The sequence below is a fragment of the Protopterus annectens genome, chromosome 9.part0, assembly GCF_019279795.1.
Source record: "Protopterus annectens isolate FY-2018-M chromosome 9.part0, PAN1.0, whole genome shotgun sequence".
NCBI classification, from domain to species: domain Eukaryota; kingdom Metazoa; phylum Chordata; order Ceratodontiformes; family Protopteridae; genus Protopterus; species Protopterus annectens.
In genome coordinates, this window is record NC_056743.1 from 1416487266 (window position 1) to 1416514395 (window position 27130).

The following is a 27130-nucleotide window of genomic DNA, read 5'->3' on the forward strand; positions in this document are numbered from 1 at the left end:
AGGCAGCAGAGAGAGAGAGAGAGAGAGAGAGACTATTAAAAAAATGTTTATATACAATTTTGGCCAGTTCTGTGTTATGGAAGGATAAGTCCCATATTGTGTATCAAACAATCCAGGTTTTACTTAGCAACCCAGGCACTGGAGTCACTAACAGGTTATGTACTCTGATAACTACAGTGTGAGCAGATGTTCTGCAGGCAGCAGCATACTTGAGACATATACTTGGTTTTGTCAGTCCAGTGATGGTCTCTGCTGTGATTGCATGGAAGCATTATGCAGGGGTAGGTATTACAGGCTGCCATGGTGCTAGTGGAAGAATTGAGGCATAAAAACAACATACCCATACCTATGCAGCCTTATTGGTGGGGCATTTGAGTAGTTCAGTGGCCTGGGGGAACCAATTAAATATTCCATTGTGAAACAGTCTGCCTGCATCTGTCTTGGGGAAGCTTTAAGCCAGGCCTTCAAGCTGCTGGGACAAGGATGTGACCTATCATGCTGGGCTGAGCAACCAGACAAGGTGGATACCTGGATGACTGGTCTGCTCTCTCCTCATCCAGTGGATGGACTCCACTGGTCAAAGAACTTGTAGAGTCAAGACCAAATTGAGGGGAGGGGGCTGATGGTTGGTAGTGAGGCAAAATACACCCTGCAAAACATATAACAATTGATCTTATGTTGTCTTCTCCGTCTGGATTCAGCCTGTAGGTTATTGGATCTGACTGTGATCCAAGACCAGCCAAATCTCCAAGACTTCAGCTGTCCAAGCTCTGCCTCCTCAATCCATAATGCCTTACTCTCTCAGAGAAGCTCATTTCTAGTTTGTCTCCATTCCTGGACTGCAGCTGTGGTGATTTTTATGTATCCATTTTTTCTCTGAGTCTGCTTTTGCTCCCTTGTCTTCTGTCCTTTTAGTGTGTGTGTTTGTGCATAGTTTTAGGTGTTAGTTTTAGATAGTCTGAGTTAGCTTTTAGATAGTCTGAGTTAGCTTTTAGGTAGGATAGGCAGTATACATTGGAATAAAATTAGTTTGTGGGTTTTTTCCCACCTATCAGTTTCTAGTGTTTTGGTGTGCTTTTCTATAGTATCCATTAGTAGTAGATTGTTTTCCAGTGAAGTATTTTTTTTATGTAGACATTATTTTTCGGGTATAGGTTTGGTTATGGATCCAAAGGGGTTCAAATAATGTGTTGAACGTGGCAAGAAGTTGCCTTTATTGGACGTGCAAGATAAATGCGTGTACTGCCTTGGGGCAGTCTAAATGGAGCCATCGGAACTCCATTTGTGAAAGCTTTGGCTCTCAGCCATAAATGACAGTAGAGCTAAGTTGGTCTTGAAGGGTGTCCTCAATTCCAGTAGTTCTACATTGACCAGCAGAGTGGACACGTCTGAGCTCAGTTATAGTCATGGATCCAAGGACCCCAAGTCCGCTAAAGGGGATTGTAAGCAGTACGCTGCAGCTTTCTCCTCTGCTGTGCCTTCTTGTCAACCAGATCCAAAGATCTCAAGGATCTCAGATCCTCTGGTGGTTTTGGGTTGTACATCTGCTGAACTTCTCTGTGCTGGTTACCTTCAGTGCTGACTTTGCAAAAGGCCCCTTCTCCAGTATTGAGCATCCCCACCCCCTTTTCTGTCTAAGGGGGCTGCTCCAGGGTGGTCTAGATTGCCCTTTTCTACACTGACACCGCCAGAGCTTTCACTGGAGTCCTCACAGTCTCCACCTTGGATTCGGGCATCCCCAGCTTGGATCTGATCAGAGGGTCCCTTCCCCTTAGACAGACCTCCAAAGCCTCTTTGGTGGCTTCATCATCTCCATCATCCAGGTTGATGGGCATCCTGAAAGCTTCAGACTTGTAGCAGCTGATGGTCATTTGTTCAACTGCAGATGGAGTTAGACTTCTTACCCTCAGCTCTGGTCCCTCCCTGGTGTTTAGGCTTTGTCAGCTTGATTTCCTCCCTTGAGTCTCATGGATTCAAGGTCTTTGGGGAAGCTAATGTTCCCTTTTGGTGGGTCAGAGAATATGGCTTGACTGATTGTGACTTTGGCACCTGCCCTTGTCTCTTGACTCTGACCATGGCTGTGCCTGGTGGACACATCCAGCTAGGTGGCCCCTGGTCAGGTTTGATGATTCTGGCTTCTGGGTAGTCCCATTCCCTTTGGGCATTCGCCCACAAAAGTTCTGCTGTGGTCTCAGGGCTGGGACAAACCATGGCTCCATTGGAACCCAGAGCTTTTTTTGGATTTTAAGATCCGAGGTCCTTTTGGCTCCAGTCATCCTGCCTCTACTTTCAGCTTTATATGAGGGATGCTGTCCTGTCCAGAGGGGGAATGGTCGAATATGCCCAGGGCACCAGTCTGCTCCCAGACAGCCCACTCCATTTGGCTCCCAGCCAAAGCCCCTTCTTTGGAGGAGTTGGTATTTTTGGAGGCCTTTGGGGTGGGCCTGTCCACATCCTGGGTGGTTCCCTCTCCTGACATACTGATCAGCCTGGTGTCTCAGAGGGTGTGGAAAGGGCATGATCCTGTGAAACCAGTTCTTAAGCCAGATAAGATTATTGCCACTGAGCAGGACATTTTGGAAGAGAGTCCCTTGGTCCATCCCCAAGTAGGGAATCTTGAGCATTGGACCATTTATGGAAGCACTCGTATGTCTTGGCTGTGTTCGCTTTGAGGGGACTTTTATTTAATCCACTTGACTAGGCTTCAGATGGACATGGTGTCAGAAGTGTCAAGGGTTATTCAGAGTCTGCATACTCCAGAGTCACAAAAGTCTCTGGAAGCTCAGTTGTCTACTTTGCAGTTGATAGCTTAAATCTCCATGAGGTTGCTATTTATTGCAGCTGATGGAATGTCCTGAGCTGCTTGCACTGGCATTGCCATGTATCACCATGCATAAATGAGATTGGTTAACTTCTTAGGCTGATTTAAGATGTCTTTTTATTAATGCCTCCTTTGACAGCTCCTAACTGTTTGAGCTGAAAGGTAAAGACGCTCTGACTAGGAGTGAGACAGATGAAAAGACGTTCTTATTCCATGGGCATACATTTTGTTATACTTCATCTGTTCTTCTCTTGGAACCAAATGGGGGAATGTCTTTTCTTCAGAAAGTCACAACAGTCTTTTTAAGATGCTCCTCCTGAGAGATCCCCCCATGGCAGACTACAGGTAACCACAATGGATGCTGCCCATGAGGCAGGAGCAATTAGCAGTATCAGGGCTTCCATGGTGCTTTCTCCATGAGGCTCTTTCAGCAGTCCCGATGGGTTACCTGACAGTCCTGCTCTGGAGGCAGTTAGGGTTCATTTGGCTCCACACTGGAAGGCATGGGAAGATATCACTTTGGATGCTTGGGTGTTAACCGTCATATCCAGAGGTTATTTATTTCCACTTTTAGAACTTCCAAACCTGAATCCCTCTTGTGTTCCAGATGTTCCACCCAGTCAGAGACAAGAAGCAGCTGTCAAGACTCAGAAGCTGTTTTCAAGAGGTCCCATCAAACCAATGGGGATGTGGGGTCTACTCAAGATTTTTTTTTTTGTTAAAGAAGAACAAGGACCTCTGGCCAGTCTTGAATTTGAGCAGGCTCAATCTCTTCATAAAACAGACCAAGTTCCAGATGGTCACCGTGCAGTCCATTTTACCTCTGCTCAGGAGGAAGAGCTGGATGTGCTCGAATGACTTCAAGGATGCCTGCCATCACATAAAGATCAAGAGGCATTCCAGGAGGTTTCTGCCCTTCCGGCTGAGAGCCAGTCATCACTAGTTTATAGAGCTGCCATTTGGTCTCACCGCTGCCCCCCAGGTGTTCAGCAAATGCATGGCAGTGGTAGCAACCTGGCAGCTGCAGGGATTTTAGGTCTTTCCTTACCTGGATGATTGGCTGCCAACTGCTCCCATGACTGCATCCTTAGTGAGGTCTATAGACACCTTACTCCAGCTGTTGTAGTTCCATGCGAATCACAGTCAACTTCCAGAAGTCAATTCTTTAGGCATTTCAGTCACTAGAATTCATATGTTGCCACTTGGACACAGTCTCTCAGATTGCAAGGGTTCCCACATATAGAATTTTGAGTCTTTGGTCATGGGCAGTATCCTTGATTTCTTACAAAAAGCCTCTGGCTGCTATCCTTCTGAAGCTTTTTGGGCAAGGGTGGCTTCCATTGGTCTGGTTCTTCTAGCCAAGTATCACATGAGGGCCCTGGAATGGACTCTGGTAGAACAGTGGTCTTATGTAACACATTTTATGGACTTCCCATAATTTTGAAGAATATATGTCAAGGTCAGGGTAGGTAGTGGCTGGCATCTCCCTTGTTATCCAGTGGGAGACCCCCTCCAGTCATTGTAATGACAGATACCTCACTTTTGGAATGGGGGCATTCTGAAGGGAGGACAGTTCAAGCGACCTGGTTTTCTTCCGAGGTCGATCTTTACATCAGTATCTTGGTGTTGGGGGTGGTCCTCGTGGTTTTGCAGGCTTTTCTGGATGTTCTCCCCAATGGTGTGATTTTGTCTAAACAGACAAATATGCCTTTTGTTTGGTATTTGAGCAGATGGGGAGAATACTATATCTTTATCCCGTTTTTGTCAGGAGTCCATGATGGTCTGGCAGTGGGTGATTTCATCTCATTGGTTTTTGATGGCAATGCATATCTAGGGAAGGTCCAAAATTTTGGAAGACAGTCTAAGGATGAACATCCTTCTTCCTTCTTGAGTGGTTTCTGAATCCGAGAGTTGCTGCTCAGATCATTTGGTGCTGGGACATTCCATGTTGTAACATATTTGCATTCCCGCTGAAAACCAAGTGTGACAGCTATTACTTCTCTTCCCTTCTCAGGGGTGGACACCCAGCAATGGTCTTATGTATGCTAGTTAGAGGGCCTTTTATGCACTTATCCTTCAACTACTTTGATTATAAAGTTTCTACAAAGGACTGCCTGCTGCAGAGCACTTGTAATCCTCATAGCCTCCTTTTGGCCTCATTAAGTTTGGTTTCCCCTTTCTTTGGTCTCTTCTTGAAGCACAGTTCTTGGGTGATAGATCTCTTTTTGTATCCCTTTGAGGCAGTCCTGGATTTTCTCATGGGTTTGTTCAACACTGGTTCCAGTTACTCTGTGTAATTGTCTGGTATTTCAACCTTTCACATCAGCGGGGATAATGTGCCTTCAGCTACTAGATTTCTACTAGATAAAGCAGGACAACATGAAGTGGTGTTGATAATGGAATATGAGGACTGCCTGGGTCCACATGCGTGGGGCAACAGGAATAAAAAGAGTGGCCATTCTAGACTTTTGTCTGGCAGATGGCTTGCTAGTAACCAACACATGGTTCAGAAAGAGAGACAGTAACAAGATTAGATACAAGAGTGGCCAACATGCAACTCAGGTAGACTTCCTCTTAGTAAGGGAAGGGTACTGGGGTAGAATCACTTGAAATGACTTTGCAGTCATTGAAACAGTCAGCCCACAGCATAAACCACTGGTTGTCACAATCAGCTGCAGGCAGTGGTCAGATAAGGCTCTAAGGTCAACAGCAACTAGACTAAAAACCTGGAAGTTAAATGGAGAGAAAGTACAGTTCAAGGAATTACTTGTGGTTCTAGCATTCCAAGAAGAGGAAATAAGTAGAGTTGAAGAAGAATGGCAGTGCAAAAACAGCATGTGCGAGAACTGGAGAACTGATATGCGGCTGAGCCAGATATGGAAATAAACATAAAGAAAGCTGTCAGTGGAATGTAGAAGTCCAGGAAGTTATCAAAAGAAAAAAAGGAGTGCAGGAAAAAGTGGGAGATAGAAAAGACCAATCAGATTAGGAAGGAATACTGGTTGACTAACAAAGAAGCTAAAAAATAGAGTAGCAGTAGCAAAGAACAGGATATTGGAGGCAGTCTGCCAGCTTCTGGAAAGTGACTCAGTAGGTGGCACAAAGAAACTGTATCAGGTTGCAAGTCAGAGATGGAAACATGTAGAAGATAGATACCCTTTGTGATGTTTTCAGGTAGTGCCATCTGTGCCAGGGAGAGTAGGGCAGTACATGTGTCCATATGCCAGCATAGTTAACTGGAGTTATGTAAAGACTTTTATGTTATTTGACTATCACACTAATTTGTACAGATGTTTTGAGTTAAAAATGTAGTTGTAAAGTTGCTTGTGTTACAAATTTGTCAGCATTAGGTCCTGCTGGACAGAAAAAGAGATATACATGTATGTCAGACAGTATTATAACTGATTAAATGTATCTGTTTATCAGAGAACCTTGGAAGGGTGGAAAGTTTGAAATTGCATTATAGCTTTCAGATGCTGCCACAGATCTTAGCAAAGCTCTGTGTGTGTATTGTACCAGATTCAGGTGACCAGAGGTGATGTCATCCTCTAACCATCAACTGGTTTCTGTGGAACTCTTGCAGCAGCACTTTGGAACCTGACAGGAAAGATTTCTGACAGGATATATATCTCACACATCCACACAGACAAAGAGAGACATCATCTGTATTTTGCTGTGTTAAGACACTCAGCACACATCAGCTTGCCTTGCTTTAGTAAGTAGTCAGGGAACAGTAATTTTTTAGTTAGTCCGAGACATTTAGTGAGAATAGTTTAGTATTGTTTTCCGCATCTCTGATAAACTATCCAACTGTATTTTTTATATCTCTGTGGTTGAAACTCTGTTGTTTATTGTATTCATTTTTCTTTTATTTTCTGTTTTATTATTTATCATTAAATAGTTTAATATCTGTCATTGTGGCTGGTCCTTTAGAGAATACTTTTAATATCTTGAGAGTACTTTTGCTTGGTTTAGTGACACTGTGGCCACTCCTGAAAACCTTGCTGTTTTGGTCACACTCTACCATTTGCATTACTATTAATTTTACACCGTATAATTGGGGTACCCTTTGTAAGAGCCTTAGGCTAGATGACTGGTGACAGCATGATTACCTTAGAGTCTGGGCAGAAAGGAGCACAGCTAGTAAATCTGTGCCAGCTTCTCTTAGGTGTGTGTGTGTGTGTGTGTGTGTGTGTGTGTGTGTGTGTGTGTGTGTGTGTGTGTGAAACTCAAATATCCAAGTGTGTGTGTCAGCTACTGGGAACAGGGACACAGAGCTCCAAAGCGGTCAGTGTGGAGTTTGTCTGGAGCGTGGTCCCTGTCTGCTGTTAAGGGAAGTTTTACTTGGTGCAGGGAGCTGCATATGAAAGTACTGTGTGAATCCATTGTTGTTCTTAGTGACCGTCTCTCACCAGAGTCACTGGTGAAGATTGAGTCTCCTTGATTGCTGGCCTGGAGTAGGGACTTGTCACACCCTTCATAAGGGATGCCAGTAGCAATGTGCTCATCAGTCCACAGAACATCAGAGGCAGATGGAAGGGGTATTTCTAGCAGTTTCTGAATGAAGAAAACCCCACAGACGCTGTACTGCCCCAGAAACAGCCTACAATGAGAAGTAAGAATGGCGCTAAGGAAAATGAAGTCTTGGAAAGCAGCAGGATCAGATGAGATCACAGCAGATATGATAAAGATGCTGGGTGAGATAGGGGAGAAATGGCTCCTGACGGTGCTTCTAGCAGTGTGGAGAAAGTCATAGCTGAGATGACTGGAGAATAAGAGTACTCATGCCAGTGTACAAGAACAAAGGGGACATCCACATCTGTGAGCAGTACAGAGGCAGCAAACTCCTGTCACATTGCATGAAAGTTCTGTAGAGGGTGATTGATAAATGGATACACAGAGTAGTAGAATGTAAGATGAGAGATGAGCAGTTAGGATTCAGATCAGGATGCAGCAGACCTGACCCAATGTTTGCAGTGAGACAGAGAGCTGAGAAGCTAGAGATGAGGAAGGAGTCCAACTGGGCATTTCTAGAATTGGAGAAAGCATATGACAAGGTCCTAAGAATGCTGATTTGGGCAGTACTGCAGTGGTTCGAAGTCCCAGAAACATTGGTAGAATTAGTGCAGGCTATGTACAAGGACACAATGACTCAAGTACGAATAGTGTTCAGCCTCACAGAGGAGTTCCCAGTGGGAGTGGGTGTGTACCAGGGTTCAGCTCTGAGACCACTGCTGTTCATACTGGTGATGGACTACATTAGCAAACAGGTTGGAAGGGACAGATCAACAAAGTTGCTGTATGTAGAAGATGTAGCATTACAGGGAGACTGTGAGCAAGAACTTCAGCAAAGAATAGGGGAACAACATGTAAAACTGAAGGCACATGGGATGAAACTATGCGCAGACAAGACCGTGGTAATGGCAGCAAATTGGATAAATCAGAAGAAGCTGAGAATTGAGAAAGAACGGAAGCTAATGGAACAGACAAATAGCTTCAGGTATCTGGGAGGGGTGGTTGAGCTGAAGGAAAGTCTGAATGAAGAGGTCAAAGCTAGAAGCAGAGCTGCTGCAGCCAACTGCCATAGAGTGTCAGGTGTAGTCTGTGACAGACGAATTCCAAAGAAACTGAAAAGTAAGGTGTACAAGACAGTGGTACGACCAGTAGTACTGTATAGTACAGAAACCTGGGCAGTAAAGGCTGAGCAGAGGAAGAAGCTAGAGGTAATAGAAATGAAGTGCCTGAGAAGGGTGGTAGGATGCACACTGTGGGACAGATGAAGAAATGAGGACGTAAGAGCAGAAGCCTTCCAATTGCAGACAAATTCCGTAGAGAACAGATTACAGTGATTCAGACACATGCAGAAAAGCAGGAGACAAACAGGAAGAAGGCAAGAGGAAACGAGGACATCCAACAAAGAAGTGGATGGATTGTGTGAAAGAGGATCTGTGACAGTCTGTCATGAGTGCCAAAGAAGGCAGGAGTGTAGTATTAAATTGAGACAGTTAACATAATACCCTGACCTCATGTAGAAAAAGTGGGCTGATGATGATGGTGATGCTAATGATGATCATAGGAAGTTACTAGGCTATTGGCCCTGAGGCCCTTATAAGCCTAGCCAAGAGTTTAGCCCATGTTTAGACAAGTCGGCACCCAAAGCCCCTGTCCAGCAGGGACACGGGTGGAATCCCAGGGGTGTATTTTCTGTTTCCCATCCAGTTGCACTTGAAAAAGGATAATGAGGTACTCTGCTTGACATGGAGAGGGAGTCTGTTCCAGAGATGGGGGAGTCTTTGGGACACAAATCTGTCCTGCCAACAATACCTATTGATGTCACAGACCAGGTTGAGGTTGCGTGTACGGGTTACTCAAGTGAAGCTTGACTTCCGGATATGCAGCACTTCTGTCAAGGCAGGGTCTGAGATTGCTTTGTATGCCAGACAGATGTCACCTCTGAGGAGTCTGTATGAAACTGAGTAGAGGGACAGGGCTTGTGTAGGGTAGATATTTGAGGCCCTGGATTCTTCTTTTGAGGAACCTCTGTGGTCTCTTCAGCCGCTGCATGTGTTTTGCAAAGTACATGCCGAAGGGGGCGTTGTACTCAATAATTGGCCTTATAAGGGAAGAATACAGGGATGTTATGACCTCCTTGTCCCTGGATGAGATACCCTTACTTATGAGGTGCGCTGTATAGAAAGCTTTCCATACAACAGAAGTAACATGGTGGTGGTCAAAAGTCAGGTTGCTATCAACCAGGGTTCCCAAATTCCTCATGACTGCGTACTTAGGACATTGTTATTAATGTAATATGTGAGGACATCACTCTCCCCAAAGGGGATGATGCATTTTTTGGCATTCAGCTTGAGGCCATGTTTCTGGCACCAGTCATTTGTTTGGGTGAGACCCACTTGGAGGATATCCACATCACTTGGGAAATTGATGACCACACCCAGCTTGCAGTCATCTGCAAACTTGGTCAGCCATAGCCCACTGGTTTTGGCTGGCACCTCATAGAAGTATATCCCGAATACCAGTGGCCCCAAGACTGATCCCTGGGGTACATTGCTCGTTATGGGTCTACTGCTTGAGGTGGCTTTCCTTGTTTTGATTAGGTGGGTTCTATCAGTGAGCCAGTTAGCTACCCATCTGATAACATATAGATTGATATCTAGTTGAGAGTTTGTCTACTATGCCCGAGTGGGAAATAGTGTCAAAGGTCTTGGGCCAGGTCAAGGTAGGCAGTGTGCACCATCTTCCCCTCGTCCGTGGCTTTCGTGACTGTCTCAAAGAAGTCGGCCAGATTTAACAGACATGACCTCCCCTTGACAAAGCCAAACTGTGTGTGATCGAGTGTTTGGAGTTTGCCAGTGTCCTTGTTAGTGATGATTGCTTTAAAGATTTCAAAGGACTTTCTGAAATACACTTTATTGTAACATTGTCCTTTTCAAGACCCTGTTCCAACGTGGCATTTGCCTTTCATGCTACAGACATAGTTGTAGGCGCTCTCTTCTGTCTCACCATATTTGGTTTTCCATAAGGTCTCTGTATGGATCCCCCTTTTCTTCCCAAGGTGACTGTTGAGAATAACGTGAATCAAGCTGTTCACTTTTCTGTGTTTTCCCTGATTTCACCACCAAGGGTGAATATTTGCTGCATTGCCTTGATGTTCATAGGTAATTGGGATTTTATCTGGATAGGATGGAATATTTCAGGAAGTGAACATAATTGTTTATCTGTTTTTCCAAATCTTGATTCGGTTAGCCTGTTTCTAAGGTTACCCTGTCCAAGTGGTTGTCAGATTGGATTGTTGGATAGTCCTGGTTTCACAAACCAAAATGTCATTCTTCCAGAGCTATGGCTATTGCATTTTTTTCTACTGCCTTGTTGGATAATTTGCGTGCTGTTGCTGCCTGGTTGGGTCCCCATACCTTTGTGTCTTACTACAAGTTGGACATTCAGTCAAGATCCAGAGCTTCCTTTTATCTCACTGAATTGCAGAATATTCTTCCTTACAACCTCTGGGTTTCATATGGCTGGGGACTGTCCCACAGCTTGAATCCAGACTGAGAAGACGACATGAGATACAAAAGTTATGTACTAAACATAATGCTAGATCATATTGTCTTTCTCCATCTGGTTCAGCCTTCCCTCATTCCTGCCCCATTTCTGTCTGTGTGGTGAGCTCCTTTTCATATACTAATCAAGTCAAGAAGGTTGCATTACATTGTTTGTGGGTGCATTGCTGTCCTGTCGCTTAGGTTGGTGTTTTTTCAGTCAAGACAATGAGGAGAAAACTTGATCTGAGGTTCTCTGGGAGTGTGAGGCATTATAGGTAGAGGAGACAAAGCCCAGCCAGCTGAAGTCGATTTGGCTGGTCTCAAATTGAGTAACCCACAGGTTGAACCTGATGGAGAAAGACAAGAAGTATCCAGCATTATGGTGAGTACATGACTTTCATTTTTGCATTTGCCATGTGTTTTGTAGCTGTTGTAGCAATTCTGGTTAGAGTCCAGCAGTTTGTAGTACCAGTGTGCCTTAACATTTTGTTTGTTTAGTTGTCAAGAAGTTGCTCTGCTAGATGAGATAACCTTGTTGTTGACTTGCTGATTTGGGGGAGATGGGGCATCATTGTGATATACTGCTGGCTGATTTTCTGTAGCTTTGAGTCATATTCGCATAGTTTTGTTTATCTGTATTTTTTATTCCAGGGCAAAGACCTGTGCATCAAACCAAACAATCAAGAGTACCAGTGCGATACTGGGTACTGCTGTGGTGAGATGGGTTGCTGTACCAATTTCCATGAACTTTGGTGTAAGTTTTGTTAGACTCTAATGGTGTAATTTGCATTAATATTTGATAACCGACATAAAAGTATGGCCAGTTGGCTGGATGATTGGACTCTATAGAAATGTCTTGGTGAGTTCTTAGCCTTCTAAACATTATGTGGTACGACTTAATTATGAAACTGAGGGAATTTTGTGAAACTTGGTTTCCTTTGCAGAGACTAATTTCCTTGTGCTGCTGGCCCTACCTTGTAAAAAAAGACTAGAATATTTGATTATTACAAGATACTTAAATGTTAGCTTGGTAGCTGTAGGGCTGTTGTTTATGGAAATTAAAACATATTTTGATAATGGAGACCTTTAACTTGGAGCAAACTGTCAAGTTCTAAAGCTGTCACTTTAGCCCTGGATCAGAAAATGAAATTGTCATACCGAATCATTAAATAGCCCTTTTCTGATTTGTCATTTAAGAAGGTTAATGATTTTAGATTCCCATTCATTTCACATAGACCGGTTTAACCTAACTCAGCATAACGTGTCTTGCTTAAGAAATTGAAGTCTCTTATGCTTTGACATGGATAGTTAACGGAATTAAAGGTCTTCTGACTGACATCTGACTTCCTGTATGATTTTCTAGTATGTGGCATAGAAAGGAAGGCTTGCAGCTGCTGAGCATTTAGTTGATTGAAGACTTTGATGATGCCATTTGTAGTGTAATTTTATTTTTTTAAGGTATTACAGTAGAGTTGGAGTTGATGTCTCTTCAGATCAGTACCATAGCTGTGCCATCATAGCATCATGGACAGTCCTTTAAACTGGCACCCCTTCAATCCAAAGTTGAAGACCAAAAAGAAAAAGGTTTCCCTGTCTTCTTGAAGTTCTTTTAAAAGCAAAAGCACATCCATCCTCAACCCCTTTTCCCATATGGGTCAGGGTGTCACTTCTGCAGTAATCATCATGTGCCAAGTATTACACCGCCGGATGGCTAGCCCTATAGCAGCAGTTCAATTGGACCACTCACTTGCACACACACTCTTTCCTACAGCCAATATAGAGTGTCCAGTCCACCTACTGCATGTCTTTGGAATGTGGGAGGAAACCCGCGTGACCACAGGGAGGACATGCGGACTCCACACAGAAGGCACCCCAGCTGAGAACTGATCTTCTTTCTGTGAGGCGACAACGCTAACTGCTGCACCACCTCACCACCAAAACAAGCTCCACTTTAAATCGTAACTGTAGAAAACCCCTTGCTACATTTGCTAACACACTGTGAAACTAAATACAACCATGACTGCACTATCAGTTTTTATTTGAGAATTCACAGTATTGCTTACGGTCTCTTAAATGAGGCAGCTGTGTACTGTAGCCCCATTGGCAACTGCTGATAGCATCTCCTAACACCTTTCATAAGCAGCAGTTGCCCCCTTTATCCCACCCTAGTTATGACAGTGGTGCAAGTACAAGTCAGAGGTAGAGATCTAGGTAAGTAGATGATAAGTATTGGAAGTTGTTCTCCCAGATGTTCTTCATGTTTCACTGTTGCAGTCATTACACTTGGGTTATCTGCCTGCAGGTAGCCCTTAGTCGGCCCGAATACCAGAGACTTAGTATTTCTGTGTCAGTTGCTGTCACTCCAGGACTGACGTCAGGTCGTCAGGGGTATAAAAACAGGCAGCCGACGCCATTACATCAGTCTTTCTTGCCAAGGAGCCTGAAGCAGAAGCAGTTTGCACGAGTGCCGGTCGCCAACTACCTGAGCTTTTGTTTCCGAATTGAATCATCCTGAAGTCTTCTAAAGCTAAGTACCCTGTTGGGGATCCTTTTTTCTTGCTCTAACCGATGTCAGAAAAAGGTAACAATTCTCTTGCCTTTGGAAAGAAAATACCACACCGAGATTTCCATTCTTACTGCATTACCTGTTTAGGCCCAGACCACGATGTTCCTTGCTGTCTGTTTTGTGCTTTGTTCAACGCCCGAACTATTTGTTGTTGGGGCCTTATTGTCGCTAAATACTACTGCTCTCGATATCCGTATTCCGAAATGGCTTTGGTAAGCCATCCGACTACCGATCTTCCAAAAAAAGTAAGGATAAAGACAGAGACAGACCGCACAGGTCCATAACTGTCGATGACTCTTCCATTAAGCTAGTCGCCAGTTCACTGGTACTCAGTGAGGTGCTTTTGCAGCCCCTGATGCCCACTTCGATGGATTCTCAGGCCGCTACCAAGACCCATTCAGAGTCCGGTATGCCGCGAGACTCTTCCTTGACTACGGAACCTGCGGATGTCTCTACCCTGGATGGGTCCAGAGCCGCTGAGCAGGCACCGGCTTCTGAGGAAGTTCTTCGCATTACCGATACTCGACACAAACCGATGACTTCTTTCACGTCTTCAGTTTTGTTTAAAACTGCTAAGTTTCTAAGGCCAAGAGTATGAGCTACGCCTAAATAACAGACGATCCAATCTCAAGCACCTGCTTCCTTGCCACAGTCTCAAATGCTTAAAATGGCAGGAAGGCCTGAACATGCTGATTAGGGGAAGCCAGCCTTCCCCTGCTAAGAGAAAAAGGGACTTGTCCCCAATAACTTTAACTGACCAAGAGTCCAACAACTTTGACATTTCTGAATGTGAAGACATGCCTTTATCTGCTTATGAGGATTCAGATGCAGAGGAATCCATTCCCTCTGCTTCCCCTCCAGAGGATTTTTCTTTTGGTGAAACCCTTCATACTTTAAGAGAGCATTTCCATTGGGAATGCCAGGATTGTCCAAAAAGAGACTCAGAGAATTTTTAGATTTGCCACAACATAGACCCTTCACTATCCCTCCTGATGTTCTTTGTGTTTCACTGTTGCAGTCATTACATTTGGGTAATCCTGCTGGCAGGTTGCCCTCAGTCGGCCTGAATTCCAAAGTCCTGGGTCCTGTGTCGGCTACTGTCACCCCTTCCCTGATGTCAGGTCATCAGGGGAATAAAAGATGCGGCCGACACCATTTTCTTTAGTCTTTCTTGCCGCGTGGTGCCCGAAGCAGAAGCAGTTCGCAAGTGCCGGTCGGCCGACTCCTGAGATTTTCGTGTTCGAGTTTCAGATCTGAAGTCTTCAATAAAGCTAAGTACCCCATTGGGGAAACTTTTTTCTTGCTCCAGACCGATGTCAGAAAAAGTTAATTGTATTTCTTGTGGAAAGCAAATACCTCATAAGGACTTTCATTCTTACTGTATTCCTTGCATAGGCCCTGATCACAACTTTGCTGGTTTTCGGTTTTGTGCTAGATTTAACCAACTCACTATTAAGCGTCGGTATGATTTTGCTTTAAACTATTTTGGACGCCGGTTTAATTATCCAGAAATGTCGTCGGATAGCCATCTGACTACCGGAGTTCACAAAAAATGCAAAGAAAAGGAGAGAGAGAGACAACCGAGGCCCAAAACCGACGACGAAGCTTCTCCTAAGCCAATCACCTGTTCGCCGGTTCTCAGTGAGGCGTTTTCGCAGCCCCTGATGCCCGTTACTTTAGAGTCACAGCCCCGCTACCGACTCCCACGTGGAGTGGAGTTGGCCATGCCGCTGGAAACTCAAGGTATTGGAGCCTCGGATACTATTCCCTCAGATGGGTCTGGAGCCGCTGAGCAGGCACCGGCTTCTGAGGGTGTATTCAGACCCTAAAGCACCTTTTAAAGCAAAGAAACAAACTCAAGAGCCACATGGACAGGCCTCTATACCCAAAAAATAGATGCTCAAAATGGCCGAAGGCTTAATTACCTTGATCAGGGGTTCCCATCCCCCTCCTGATAAGAGGCCTAGGCAAGAGACTGACTATGAATCTTCAGATCAGGTCTCTATTTCTTCTGATTCCTCTTCTGATCAGGAATATTCTCTTCCCCCTATGAGGATTCGGATGCTGAAGAATCTATTCTTTCAGCTTCTCCTCCAGAGGACTATTATTTTGGGGAAACCTTGCATACCATGAGGGAGCATTTCCACTGGGAGAGCCAAGATTTTTCAGAATCTAAAAAGAGGCTCAGGGATTTCCTTTTACTACCTCAACACAGGCCACTAGCCATTCCACCTGTGTCAGATATTGTAGGTGATGTATTTTCGGAGTCTAGTCTTACCCCTGACTCCTTACCCTCCAGCTCCTGTTAAGCCTGACAGATATTACAGAGTTCCTGACTCTCATAAATTCCTTTTTAAAAACCCTGCTGCAGACCCAGAAACTATTTCACAGGGTCCCAAAGGAGTTAAGGCTTCTGCTGCAAAACCCCTACCCCCCCCTGACAGAAATCCTAGGGCACTGGATAGATGGGTAAAAAAGGTTTACACATCTGCTACCTTGGCTATAAGGGCCTTAAACTGTCAGTTTCATATGCTCAAATATCAGCAACATGTCATTGCATTGCTTAAACAGAAAATGTTATTAAACTTTGAATGTGCAGAAAACAAGGAAATGCAGGATTTATTGCATGCAGCTGAACAAGTTGGAAAGCATACTTTGCAATGTGGTTTTGATTCTTTGGAGGCCTCCTGCAGGGCCACAGTTATGGGTTCTGTAATTAGGAGGCATGCTTGGTTAAAGGAACAAAATCTGCCTGATCATGTCAAAGTTAAATTATTAGATGCACCCTTATAGCATGATACTTTGTTTAGTGTTAAGGCAGAGGAGGTGTTAAAGAAAATGGAGGACAAAGCTAAATCTATGCAAACTGTCAAAGATTTTTTACAAGTACAGCCACCTAGGTTTAGTAGACACTGGCCTACAAAGAATTGGTCCTTTCCTGTGTCAGACAGACCTCAAAGGGGCAGATCCAAACGCCCTAGAGGCAGATCCCAGGCGCAAGGTTCCTACAGGTCAAAGCAATGGGGTGTTTCTACCTCCAAAGTTGGAGAAGACAAATCACAACCATACAGGAAACAGTCCCAATGACTTCCCCCTGCCTGCACCAAGCACTTACCTCCTGGCAGCACCCTTAGGGGGAAAATTAGCACTTTTTTCTCAAATTGGCACATTATAACCCAGGACAAGTGGGTTCAAAACATCGTGTCACAAGGGTACAAGTTCCATTTCCATACCCTGCCAAAGGCAAAAGGCTGGCCAGATCTTCCAAAAAATCAATGGGCAGAGGCACAAAAACAAGTCTCATCCCTCATGGACATGGGAGCCATTCAACAAGTACCAGAGCAAGAGCAGGGACAAGGATTTTACTCAAGACTGTTCCTGGTACCCAGAAAAGACAAGAGCTGGAGACCAATACTGGACCTATCTATTCTGAACACATTCCCGGATATACCAAAATTCAAGATGATGACTTTACAGCAGCTTCTGCCCATGCTGGGCAAGAATGCTTGGCTGGTGAGTCTAGACCTAAAAGAGGCATACCTGCATGTCCCAATCAGACAATTATGCAGAAGATACCTCAGATTCAAGGCTGGCCGAATGCATTACCAATTCTCTGCACTGCCCTTTGGCTTATCTACTGCGCCCAGGGTCTTTACAAAGTGCCTGGCACCAATAATTGCATTCTGCAGACAAAGAGGAATACAAATATATCCTTACTTGGACGACTGTCTAATTCAAGCAGATAACAAGGACATTCTTCTACAGCATCTGGCGTTTGTGAAAAGACTTCTGACATGCCTAGGGTACACAGTCAGTGAAAAGAAATCAAAACTAGTACCCTCTCAAGAGATAATATTACTGGCTGCAAGCTTAAATACAACTGCCCAGATGGCTTATCTCAAGTCAGACAAACAAAGGCAACTGACTACCTATTTCAAAATGTTGGCAACAAAGGCCCAGTTATCTGCAAGAAAAATTCTGCAGGCTTTGGGCTTCATGGCATCCTGCATCCTACTAATTCCATATGCAAGACTGCATATGAGGAAACTTCAATGGTACCTAAAAAGTGTTTGGACTCAACATTGCCACAGTCTGGAAACAATGATTACTCTCATTCCCTGCCTACAACAGGAGTTTCGATGGTGGGCAAAGGCTTGTCACCGAAACAAGGGACAGCCATTCACATTACCCCCATCCAGGCAGACACTAACAACAGATGCATCAGATTATGCCTGGGGGGCCCACATGGCAGGAAGATGCATTCAGGGCACATGGTCCTCAACCCAAATGCATCTACATATCAATCAAAAAGAGATGCTAGCTGTTCAGAATGCCCTGACAGCCTTCAAGGACCTACTTCATCTGGGACAACTACTGATAAAGACAGACAACACCACAGTCATGTGGTATATAAACAAGCAGGGGGGCACACATTCTTACCCCCTTTGCAGACTAGCCATAACTTTGTGGGACACAGCATTAACTTACCAAGTACATCTGCAGGCACAATTCCTGCCAGGAAGGAAAAATACTCAGGCAGATGAACTAAGCAGAAACCTCATGGATCCCCACGAGTGGCAGCTGGATCCACAAGTCTTCAGCATAACAAGGAAATGGGGATGCTCGGACATAGATCTATTTGCCTCCTCTCACAACTACCAACTAAAATGATTCTGCACAAGGACTTATCACAGACAAGCATGGAAAGTGGACGCCCTCCTATTAGTCTGTGCCTTTCCCCCACTGCCTGTCCTCCCTAAGGTACTCCTAAAGGTCAGACAGGAGAAGCCAAAAATGATACTGATTGCCCCAGACTAGCCCCGCCAGTACTGGTTTCCAATCCTAAAGAACCTGTCTCAATGCCCAGCTTGGACCTTACCTCAAATACCTCATCTACTTTCCCAGCAAAACAAACAGATCCTGCACAGCCAACTCAGGACTTTAAACCTGGCAACATGGCGGATAATGTAGTCATACAAAACGCACCTTTCAGTAAAGCTGTAATGGATGTCATTTTGGAGGCCAGAAGGCCTAGTACTAGAAAATCTTATTATGGAAAATGGAAGAGATTCTGTGCTTGGAACCAGGCACAAGGAACTGATACAGCTGTGCAAAATATTCCTCAGATTTTGCAATACTTAACTGAGATGCTGGACAAAGGCCTGTCTTTTTCATGTATTAAAATTCATGCCTCTGCCAATTTCGGCTCACTACAATACAGAGCCACCAATCTTTTCTCATCCCTTATTAAAGCAGTACCTCAGAGAAGCTGAAAATTTAAGGCCTCCAAGGAGATCATCACTGCCTGCATGGGACCTCAACTATGTCTTTGAAAAACACACCCTGCCTCCTTTTGAGCCAGCTGCTACTGCTGATATAAAGTTTTTCTCTTGGAAAACATATCTGCTCCTAGCAATAACTTCTGCACGACGAGTTTCAGAGCTACAGGCACTCATGGCTGTGGAACCTTTTATCATTTTTTATCCAGATAGGGTCTCTCTGAGGACAAACCCAACATGTATGCCTAAGGTGGTTTCTTTCTAGTGTGGCTCTTAACCAAACTATTCACCTGCCAACTTTTTATCCAAATCCACAGAACAAGGGGGAGAGAATTCTGCATTCTTTGGACATACACAGACAGCTAAGATTCTACTTGGGCAGAACCAAAGTTTTCAGAAAGACAGAGCAATTAGTGGCATATGCTGCAGGATCACAAGGAAAGGCTATCTCAAAGCAGACTATTTCAAAGTGGATAGGCCGCTGCATTCGTTTCTGCTACTTACACCATGGCAAGCCAGTGCCTAAGGGCATTAGGCTACATTCAACCAGAGCTGCAACCACTTCAGCAGCCTTTCTCAGGGGAGTACGAACCAAGGACATTTTAGAGGCTGCTACTTGGAGTTCAGTGCACACCTTTACAAAGCACTGTCATCTGCCACTCTACTGTAAATCCAGGGCAGGCTTTGACACTATAGTTCTGGAGGGCCTCTTAGCCGCTCCTAATTGTGTTTAGCTCCAGCCTCCCATCCATAGCTTTGGGACTGTACCCAAATGTAATGACTGCAGCAGTGAAACACGAAGAACATAGTACAGTTGTGTACACTTACCATAAATGTAGATGTTCGAGTGTATTCACTGTTGCAGTCCAGGTTACCCACCCGCCATTCCCCTTTCTTCTGATGGAGCCTATCTTTCCTTCTCTGATTTATACAACCTATGTGGTGAATTTGCTTGTAGATGAAGGTAAAGTTTATATTGGTGCATGTATTTACATATATATATATATATATATATATATATATATATATATATATAGTCCCAAATGTAGGTGCACGTATCCAGCAAACCGGTGGAAGGAAAACACAAGTGTATAAATACCAAATCCACTTCCAGCACACAAACAAAACAATGAAGGCATCGAAGGAGTATTAGCAGTTTATTGCTACACAATCTGCCCCACAGACCAGTTTCGCTTACAAAAGCGTCATCAGTGTGATGTAAAACGCATACACGTCCAATTTAAATAGTCTCCCAATTAAAGAGACAATACCACATACAGTGAAAAAAGACCTTCACCAATATGAAACACATCTGACGTATGCATTTTACATCACACTGATGACGCTTTTGTAAGCGAAACCGGTCTGTATATATATATAAATTTTGGCTACCCCTTTTTGGGGGCACCTGACATCTGGGGCAAGAAAAACTAAAGAAAATGGCGTCGGCCACATATTTTGTACCCCTGACGACCTGACATCAGTGAAGGGGCGACAGCAGCCAACGCAGGACCCAGGACTTTGGAATTCAGGCCAACTGAGGGCAACCTGCCAGCAGGATTACCCAAATGTAATGACTGCAACAGCGAATACACTCGAACATCTACATCTATGGTAAGTGTTCACAACTCTACTTTCTGGATGATGTCTTTATGGAATCTAGTCTGACTCCTGATACTTTACCCCCTTCTCCAAGGAAACCAGACAGGTACTACAGAGATGTTCATCGTGCATACAGCTGCAGTCATAACAGATGGGTTCTCCTGCCGTCAGGCGGGTCCTCGGTCGGCCGAATTCCAAAGTCTAGGTCTGGCGTCGGTTGTCGTCGCTTCTTCCCTGATGTCAGTGCGACAGGGGTATAAAAGAACCAACCGACGCCATTTTCTTCAGTCTTTTGCCGCGGTGCAAGCAGAAGCAGTTTGCAAGTGCGGTTGGCCAGCTCCTGAGATTACGAAAATTTGGAAACCGAAGTCTTCTTAAAGCTAAGTACCCGTTGAAACTTTTCTTGCCTCAGACCGATGTCAGACAAAGTTAATAATTGTATTTCTTGTGGGAAGCAAATACCGCATAAGGATTTCCATTCCCTCTGTATTCCTTGCTTAGGCCCAGACCACGACGTTTCGGTCTGTCGCTTTTGTGCTACATTCAACAAACACACTATTAAGCGTCGGGCGGAGTTCGCCCAGCATTTTTTTGGGAAAGCATTTAACTATACTATGTCGGCGGATACTCCGACTCCGGTTTTGTCTAAAAAACGCAAAGACAAGGACCGACACTCGAGGTCCGCGGCCTCTACCGACACCACGCCAAAGCCGACTCCACATGGTCCGGTTCTCAGCGAGGCACCTACGCAGCCCCTGATTACCGATGACACATCTTTGGCGGTGTCTCCTGTACCCGAGGTCGCAGGCTCCTCGGCCCACACCCCGACTACAGATACCGACGCCACTCTTGGCGTTGAAACACAGAATGTGGACAGGTCCACCTCCACTCAAGGTGTCTTCAGACCTTCCTCTTCTTTCTCCATCAAGGCTTTCACCAAGTCTAAAGCATCCATGCACTCGCTAAGAGACCAGCTACACAGGGCTCATCTCCAGGCCCCATGCCTAAGAAACAGATGCTTAAAATGGCTGAGGATTTAATTACTCTAATCAGAGGTTCTCAGCCACCTCCGGACAAAAGGCCCAGAGTGGAGGACGATTCCCCCTCCTCTGATCAGGGCTCCATTATTTCAGAACACTCTGATGATCAGGAACAGTCTTACTCCCCTTTTGAAGACTCTGATGCAGAGGAGTCTATTCCTTCTGTATCCCCCTCCTGAGGATTACTCATTTGGGGAAACTTTGCATACCTTAAGGGAACATTTCCACTGGGAAGGCCAGGATTATTCAGATTCCAAGAAAAGGCTCAGGGAATTTCTTTTGTTACCCCAGCACAGGCCTCTGGCTATACCTCCTGTCTTGGACATCCTAGATGATGTTTACTCGGAGGCCTGCCTTAACTCTCTACCTCCAGCTCCAGTTAAGCCTGACAGGTACTACAGGGTTCCTGATTCACACCAATTTCTATACAAAAGCCATGCTGCTGACCTAGAAACCATCTCACAAGGGCCCAAGGGAGTTAAGGCCTCCATTGCCAAAAATCCATTGCCTTCCGAGAGAGATTCCAGATCCTTAGAAAGGTGGGGAAAAAAGGTATACACCTCGGCTACCTTATCCATGAGGGCCTTAAACTGTCAGTTTCATATGCTAAAATACCAACAGTTTTTGTTATCACAATTGAAAAGTAAAATGTCACAACCTGAACAACCAGACTTGAAGGAGTTGCAGGATTTGATGCATAGTGCAGAACAAGTGGGTAAACATACCTTACAATGTGGTTTTGATGCTTTAGAGGCCTCATGTAGAGCAGCTGTTACAGGCTCAGTCATACGTAGGCATGCCTGGCTCAAGGAACAAGCCTTGCCTGATCATGTCAAAGCTAAATTACTAGACGCCCCTCTTCAAAAGGATGTACTATTTGGGGCTAATGCTGAGGAAGTATTACGGAAAATGGAGGAAAAGGCTAAAATCAATGCAAACTGTGAAAGAATTTCTGCAGGTTCAACCCCCACGTTTTAGTAGAAATTGGCCTTCCAAAAACTGGTCCTTTCCTGCCACAGACAGACCCCAAAGAGGCAGATACAGGTGCCCGAGGGGCAGAGGACAATCACAAGAATCGTATAGAGGCAGAAAATGGCAAGCTCCTACACAAAGAGGTGGTGAGGACAACTCGCAATCTTTCAGAAAGCAAACCCAATGACTTTCCCCTTTGCATGCCAACCAGGTCTCAAATGGCAGCCCCCTTAGGAGGAAAGCTGGCACTATTTTCAAAAAATTGGCATGTTGTCACAAAGGACAAATGGATCCTGGACATTATAAACAGAGGCTACAAATTCCATTTTCATACCCTTCCAAAAATGAGAGGCATGCCAAACCTGCCACACAATCAAAGGGCAGAGGCACAAAGGCAAATTTCAGATCTCATAAACATGAAAGCTATTCAAGAGGTACGTACACGAACAAGGGCAAGGTTTTTATTCCAGGCTATTTCTGGTGCCAAGGAAGGGAAAAGATTGGAGACCTATTTTGGATCTTTCCATCCTAAACACATTCCTACTCGTACCAAAATTCAAGATGCTCACTCTACAGCACCTTCTTCCCATGCTGGGCAAGGAGTCTTGGCTGGTAACATTGAACCTCAAGGAGGCATACCTGCATGTCCCAATCAGACAAAATTGCAGAAGATACCTCAGATTTCTTGCAGGTTCAACCCATTATCAGTTCTCTGCATTGCCCTTTGGCTTATCTACTGCGCCCAGAGTGTTTACGAAATGCCTGGCATCAGTAATTGCCTACTGCAGACTTCAAGGGATACAAATATACCCTTATTTGGACGACTGCCTGATCCAAGCGGACAGCAAGCACATTCTTCTGAAACATCTGGCTTATGTAATAATGTTATTAAACTCTCTGGGATACACAGTCAACAAAGAAAAATCAAGGCTAATACCCTCTCGGAAGATAATTTTCCTGGGTGCCAATTTGGATACAAACACCCAGATGGCCTACCTTATGCCAGAGAAGCAGGGACAACTAATTCAGTACTTCAGAACACTGGTAAATTGCACCAGGCTGACTGCAAGGAAAATCCTGCAGGCTCTGGGATTCATGGCATCTTGCATCTTACTAATCATATGTGCAAAGCTGCATATGAGAAAACTACAATGGTACCTAAAAAACATATGGTCTCAACACAGCCACAGTTTTGAAACAATAATACCACTAATTCCATGTCTGCAAAAGGAATTTCTGTGGTGGGCTCAAGCATGTCAAACAAACACAGGTCTTCCATTCAGCAAGCCTCAAGCAAATCAAGTCATCACAACAGACGCCTCGGACTACGCCTGGGGGGTGCACATGACAGACCAGTGCATTCAGGGCAAATGGTCCCAAAAAGAAAAGCACCTTCACATCAATCAAAAAGAAATGCAAGCAGTAATAAATGCTATTATAGCTTTCAAGGACCTTCTACAACCAGGTCAACTATTGATAAGAACGGACGACACCACAGTTATGTGGTACATAAACAAGCAGGGAGGAACACATTCTTACCCCCTATGCAGACTGGCCATGTCACTTTGGAACATGGCCATGGACTTACAAATGGAACTACAAGCACAGTACTTGCCAGGCAAGGAAAACACGCTGGCAGACAACCTAAGCAGGAATATGACAGATCCACACGAATGGAGGTTGCATCCAAAAGTTTTTACAGAAATAATCCAAGAATGGGGAAGGCCAGACATGGATCTCTTTGCCTCCCACATAAATCATCAATTGACAAAATTCTGCTCAAGGATCTTCATCCAAATGCCTGGAGAGTGGATGCTCTCTCTTTCAGTTGGACATCAATGACAGTTTATGCCTTCCCGCCTCTTCCTCTGCTGCCCAAAGTTCTATTGAAGACCAGAGCAGACAGACCAAAGATGATCCTCATTGCTCCGGACTGGCCAAGGCAACACTGGTACCCACTCCTGAGGAGCCTGACGCATTCCCCACCATGGACCCTGCCTCTAATGCCTCTTCTTCTGACTCAGCACAGCTTCAAAACTCTTCACAGTCAGCTAAAAACACTCAGTCTAGCCGCATGGAAGAATCCTTAGCATCACAGCAGGCCCTACTCTCCAAGGAGGTGCAGGATGTCATTTTGGAGGCCAGAAGGCCATTAACTAGAAAAGCTTACTCTGCAAAATGGAAATGTTTTTGCATCTGGAATGAGAAAAAGGGCCAGGACCCTGGAAAACTGAATTTACCTCAAATACTACAATATTTGGCGGAACTGCTAAGCAGTGGACTTTCGTTCTCCTCCATCAAAATCCATGCCTCAGCCATTTCTGCAGAATACAACACTGATCCACCTTTATTCTCTCACCCTCTCTTAAGACAGTTCCTCAGAGGGGCTAAGAATTTAAGACCTCCAAGGAAACAACCAATACCTGCTTGGGATCTTAATTTAATTCTGGAAAAACTGACCTTGCCTCCTTTGAGCCAGCTGCCTCATCAGATTTGCAATATTTGTCCTGGAAAACAGCTTTCCTTCTGGCTATCACTTCAGCTCGTAGAGTTTCAAAACTACAGGATCTCATGGCTGTCCAGCCTTTTATCATCTTCCATCAGGACAGAGTTTCCTTACAAACCAACCCGTCCTTTATGCCTAAAGTGGTATCCAGGGTAGCTTTAAATCAGGCCATACATTTACCTACTTTTTATCCTAATCCTCAAAACACGGGGGAGAGATTACTACATTCCTTGGACATCCACAGACAACTGCGTTATTATTTGGACAGAACAAAGCCTTTCAGAAAAGCAGAACAGCTCTTTGTGGCCTGTGCGGTAGGAGTTCAAGGAAAGCCAATTTCCAAACAGACAATCTCAAAATGGATAGCACACTGCATACACTTTTGCTATTCTTTCCATGGCAAAACTGTACCTACAGGCATTAGAACCCATTCCACCAGGGCCACAGCCACCTCTGCAGCCTTCCTCAGAGGAGTACCTACCAAGGATATTTTGGAAGCAGCCACTTGGAGTTCTGTGCATACCTTCTCCAAGCACTACAACGTACCATTATACTCCAAATCTAGAGCAGGCTTTGCCACTGCAGTCTTGCAGGGCATTTTGGCTCCTCCTAGTTCCACCTAGTGCCTACCACCCCTTTCTTAGCTTTGGGATTCTACCCATCTGTTATGACTGCAGCTGTATGCACGATGAGCATAGTACAGTTTTGTACCTACCATAAATGTAGATGTTCGAGTGCTAATACAGCTGCAGTCCAGGTTTCCCTCCCTCCTTCCCCTCTAGGGGTTTTCTTTTATGGTATATTTGCTTGCAACTACTGTTTTTTGATTATATTGCATTGCATTATTACATAATTTTATGTATTGCCTTCCTTCTGGGGGCACCTGACATCTGGGGCAAGAAAAACTGAAGAAAATGGCATTGGCTGGTTCTTTTATACCCCTGTCGCACTGACGTCAGGGAAGAAGCGACGACAACCGACGCCGGACCTAGACTTTGGAATTCGGCCGACCGAGGACCCGCCTGATGGCAGGAGAACCCATCTGTTATGACTGCAGCTGTATTAGCACTCGAACATCTACATTTATGGTAGGTACAAAACTGCACTTTCCTGACTCTCACAAATTTATTTTCAGAAAATCCTACTGCTGACCCAGAGGTCATTTCCCAAGGGCCTAAAGGTATAAAGGTAACTACAGCTCGGGAATCCCACCCCTTCGGACAGGGATTCCCGAGCTTTCTAAACAGATGGGGTAAAAAAGTATACACCTCTACAACTCTAGCCATTAGGGCATTGAATTGCCAGTTTCACATGCTGAAATACCAGCAACATATTATGGAACTAATTAAGCAAAATTTATCTACCTTTACAGACTGTACAGAAAATAAAGAATTACAGGAGCTTATGCATTCTGCAAGCCAAGTCAGCAAGCATATCTTGCAATGTGGGTTTGACGCCCTAGAAACATCTTGCGGGGCAGCAGACACTGGCTCTGTACTAAGAAGGCATGCTTGACTTAAGGAACAGACCTTGCCAAACCATGTCAAATCAAAATTACTAGACGCCCCTTTGAATAAAGACAGTTTGTTTGGCACCAAAGCAGAAGAGGTTCTGAAAAAGATGGAAGAAAAAGCAAAGTTTATGCAGACAGTCAAACATTTTTTGCAGGTGCAGCCTCCAAGATTCAGTAGGCATTGCCCCTCGAAACATTGGTCCTTTCTGGCCCCCTCAAGGCAATCTCAAACTAAACCGAGGGGAAACAGACCCTCCCAGATTACAGTCTCAGGGTATGCAGAGATCTAAGCAATGGAGTACCTCCACTTCTAAAACAGGGAGTGCTAAGCCACCCCCTTACGGAAAGAATTCACAATGACTTGTCAACCCCACTCCTCACCTCTGTCCAATTGCTCGTGCCCCTAGGAGGAAAACTTGCCCACCATGCAAAAAACTGGACTTCCATCACCAAAGACCGATGGATCCTCAACATTGTATCCCAGGGGTACAAATTTTACTTCCACACACTGCCAACACTGTAAGGGTACCCAGACCTTCCTCCAAACCAGTGGGCAGAGGCACAAAACCAAGTTCAATCCCTGCTCTCCATAAGGGCAATTCAACCTATTCCTGCAGAACAGATAGGTCAAGGGTTTTATTCCAGACTTTTCCTGGTACCCAGAAAAGAGGGCACTTGGTGCCCAATCCTAGATCTTTCCATTCTGGTACCAAAATTCAAAATGCTCACCCTTCAGCAGCTTCTCCCTATGCTGTCCAAAGAGGCCTGGCTAGT

General features: G+C 44.8%; 1 protein-coding gene across 2 annotated transcripts in view; it reads left to right on the forward strand.

The window, feature by feature from the left end:
• Window positions 1-27130, forward strand: part of LOC122812097 (WW domain-binding protein 1-like) — a 440566-nt gene that overhangs the window by 148005 nt on the left and 265431 nt on the right. For both annotated transcript variants that reach the window (XM_044084376.1, XM_044084377.1), the window contains exon 2: window positions 11530-11632. In XM_044084376.1, coding sequence (XP_043940311.1) covers window positions 11530-11632 — 103 coding nt within the window. The remainder of the gene's footprint in view (window positions 1-11529; window positions 11633-27130) is intronic.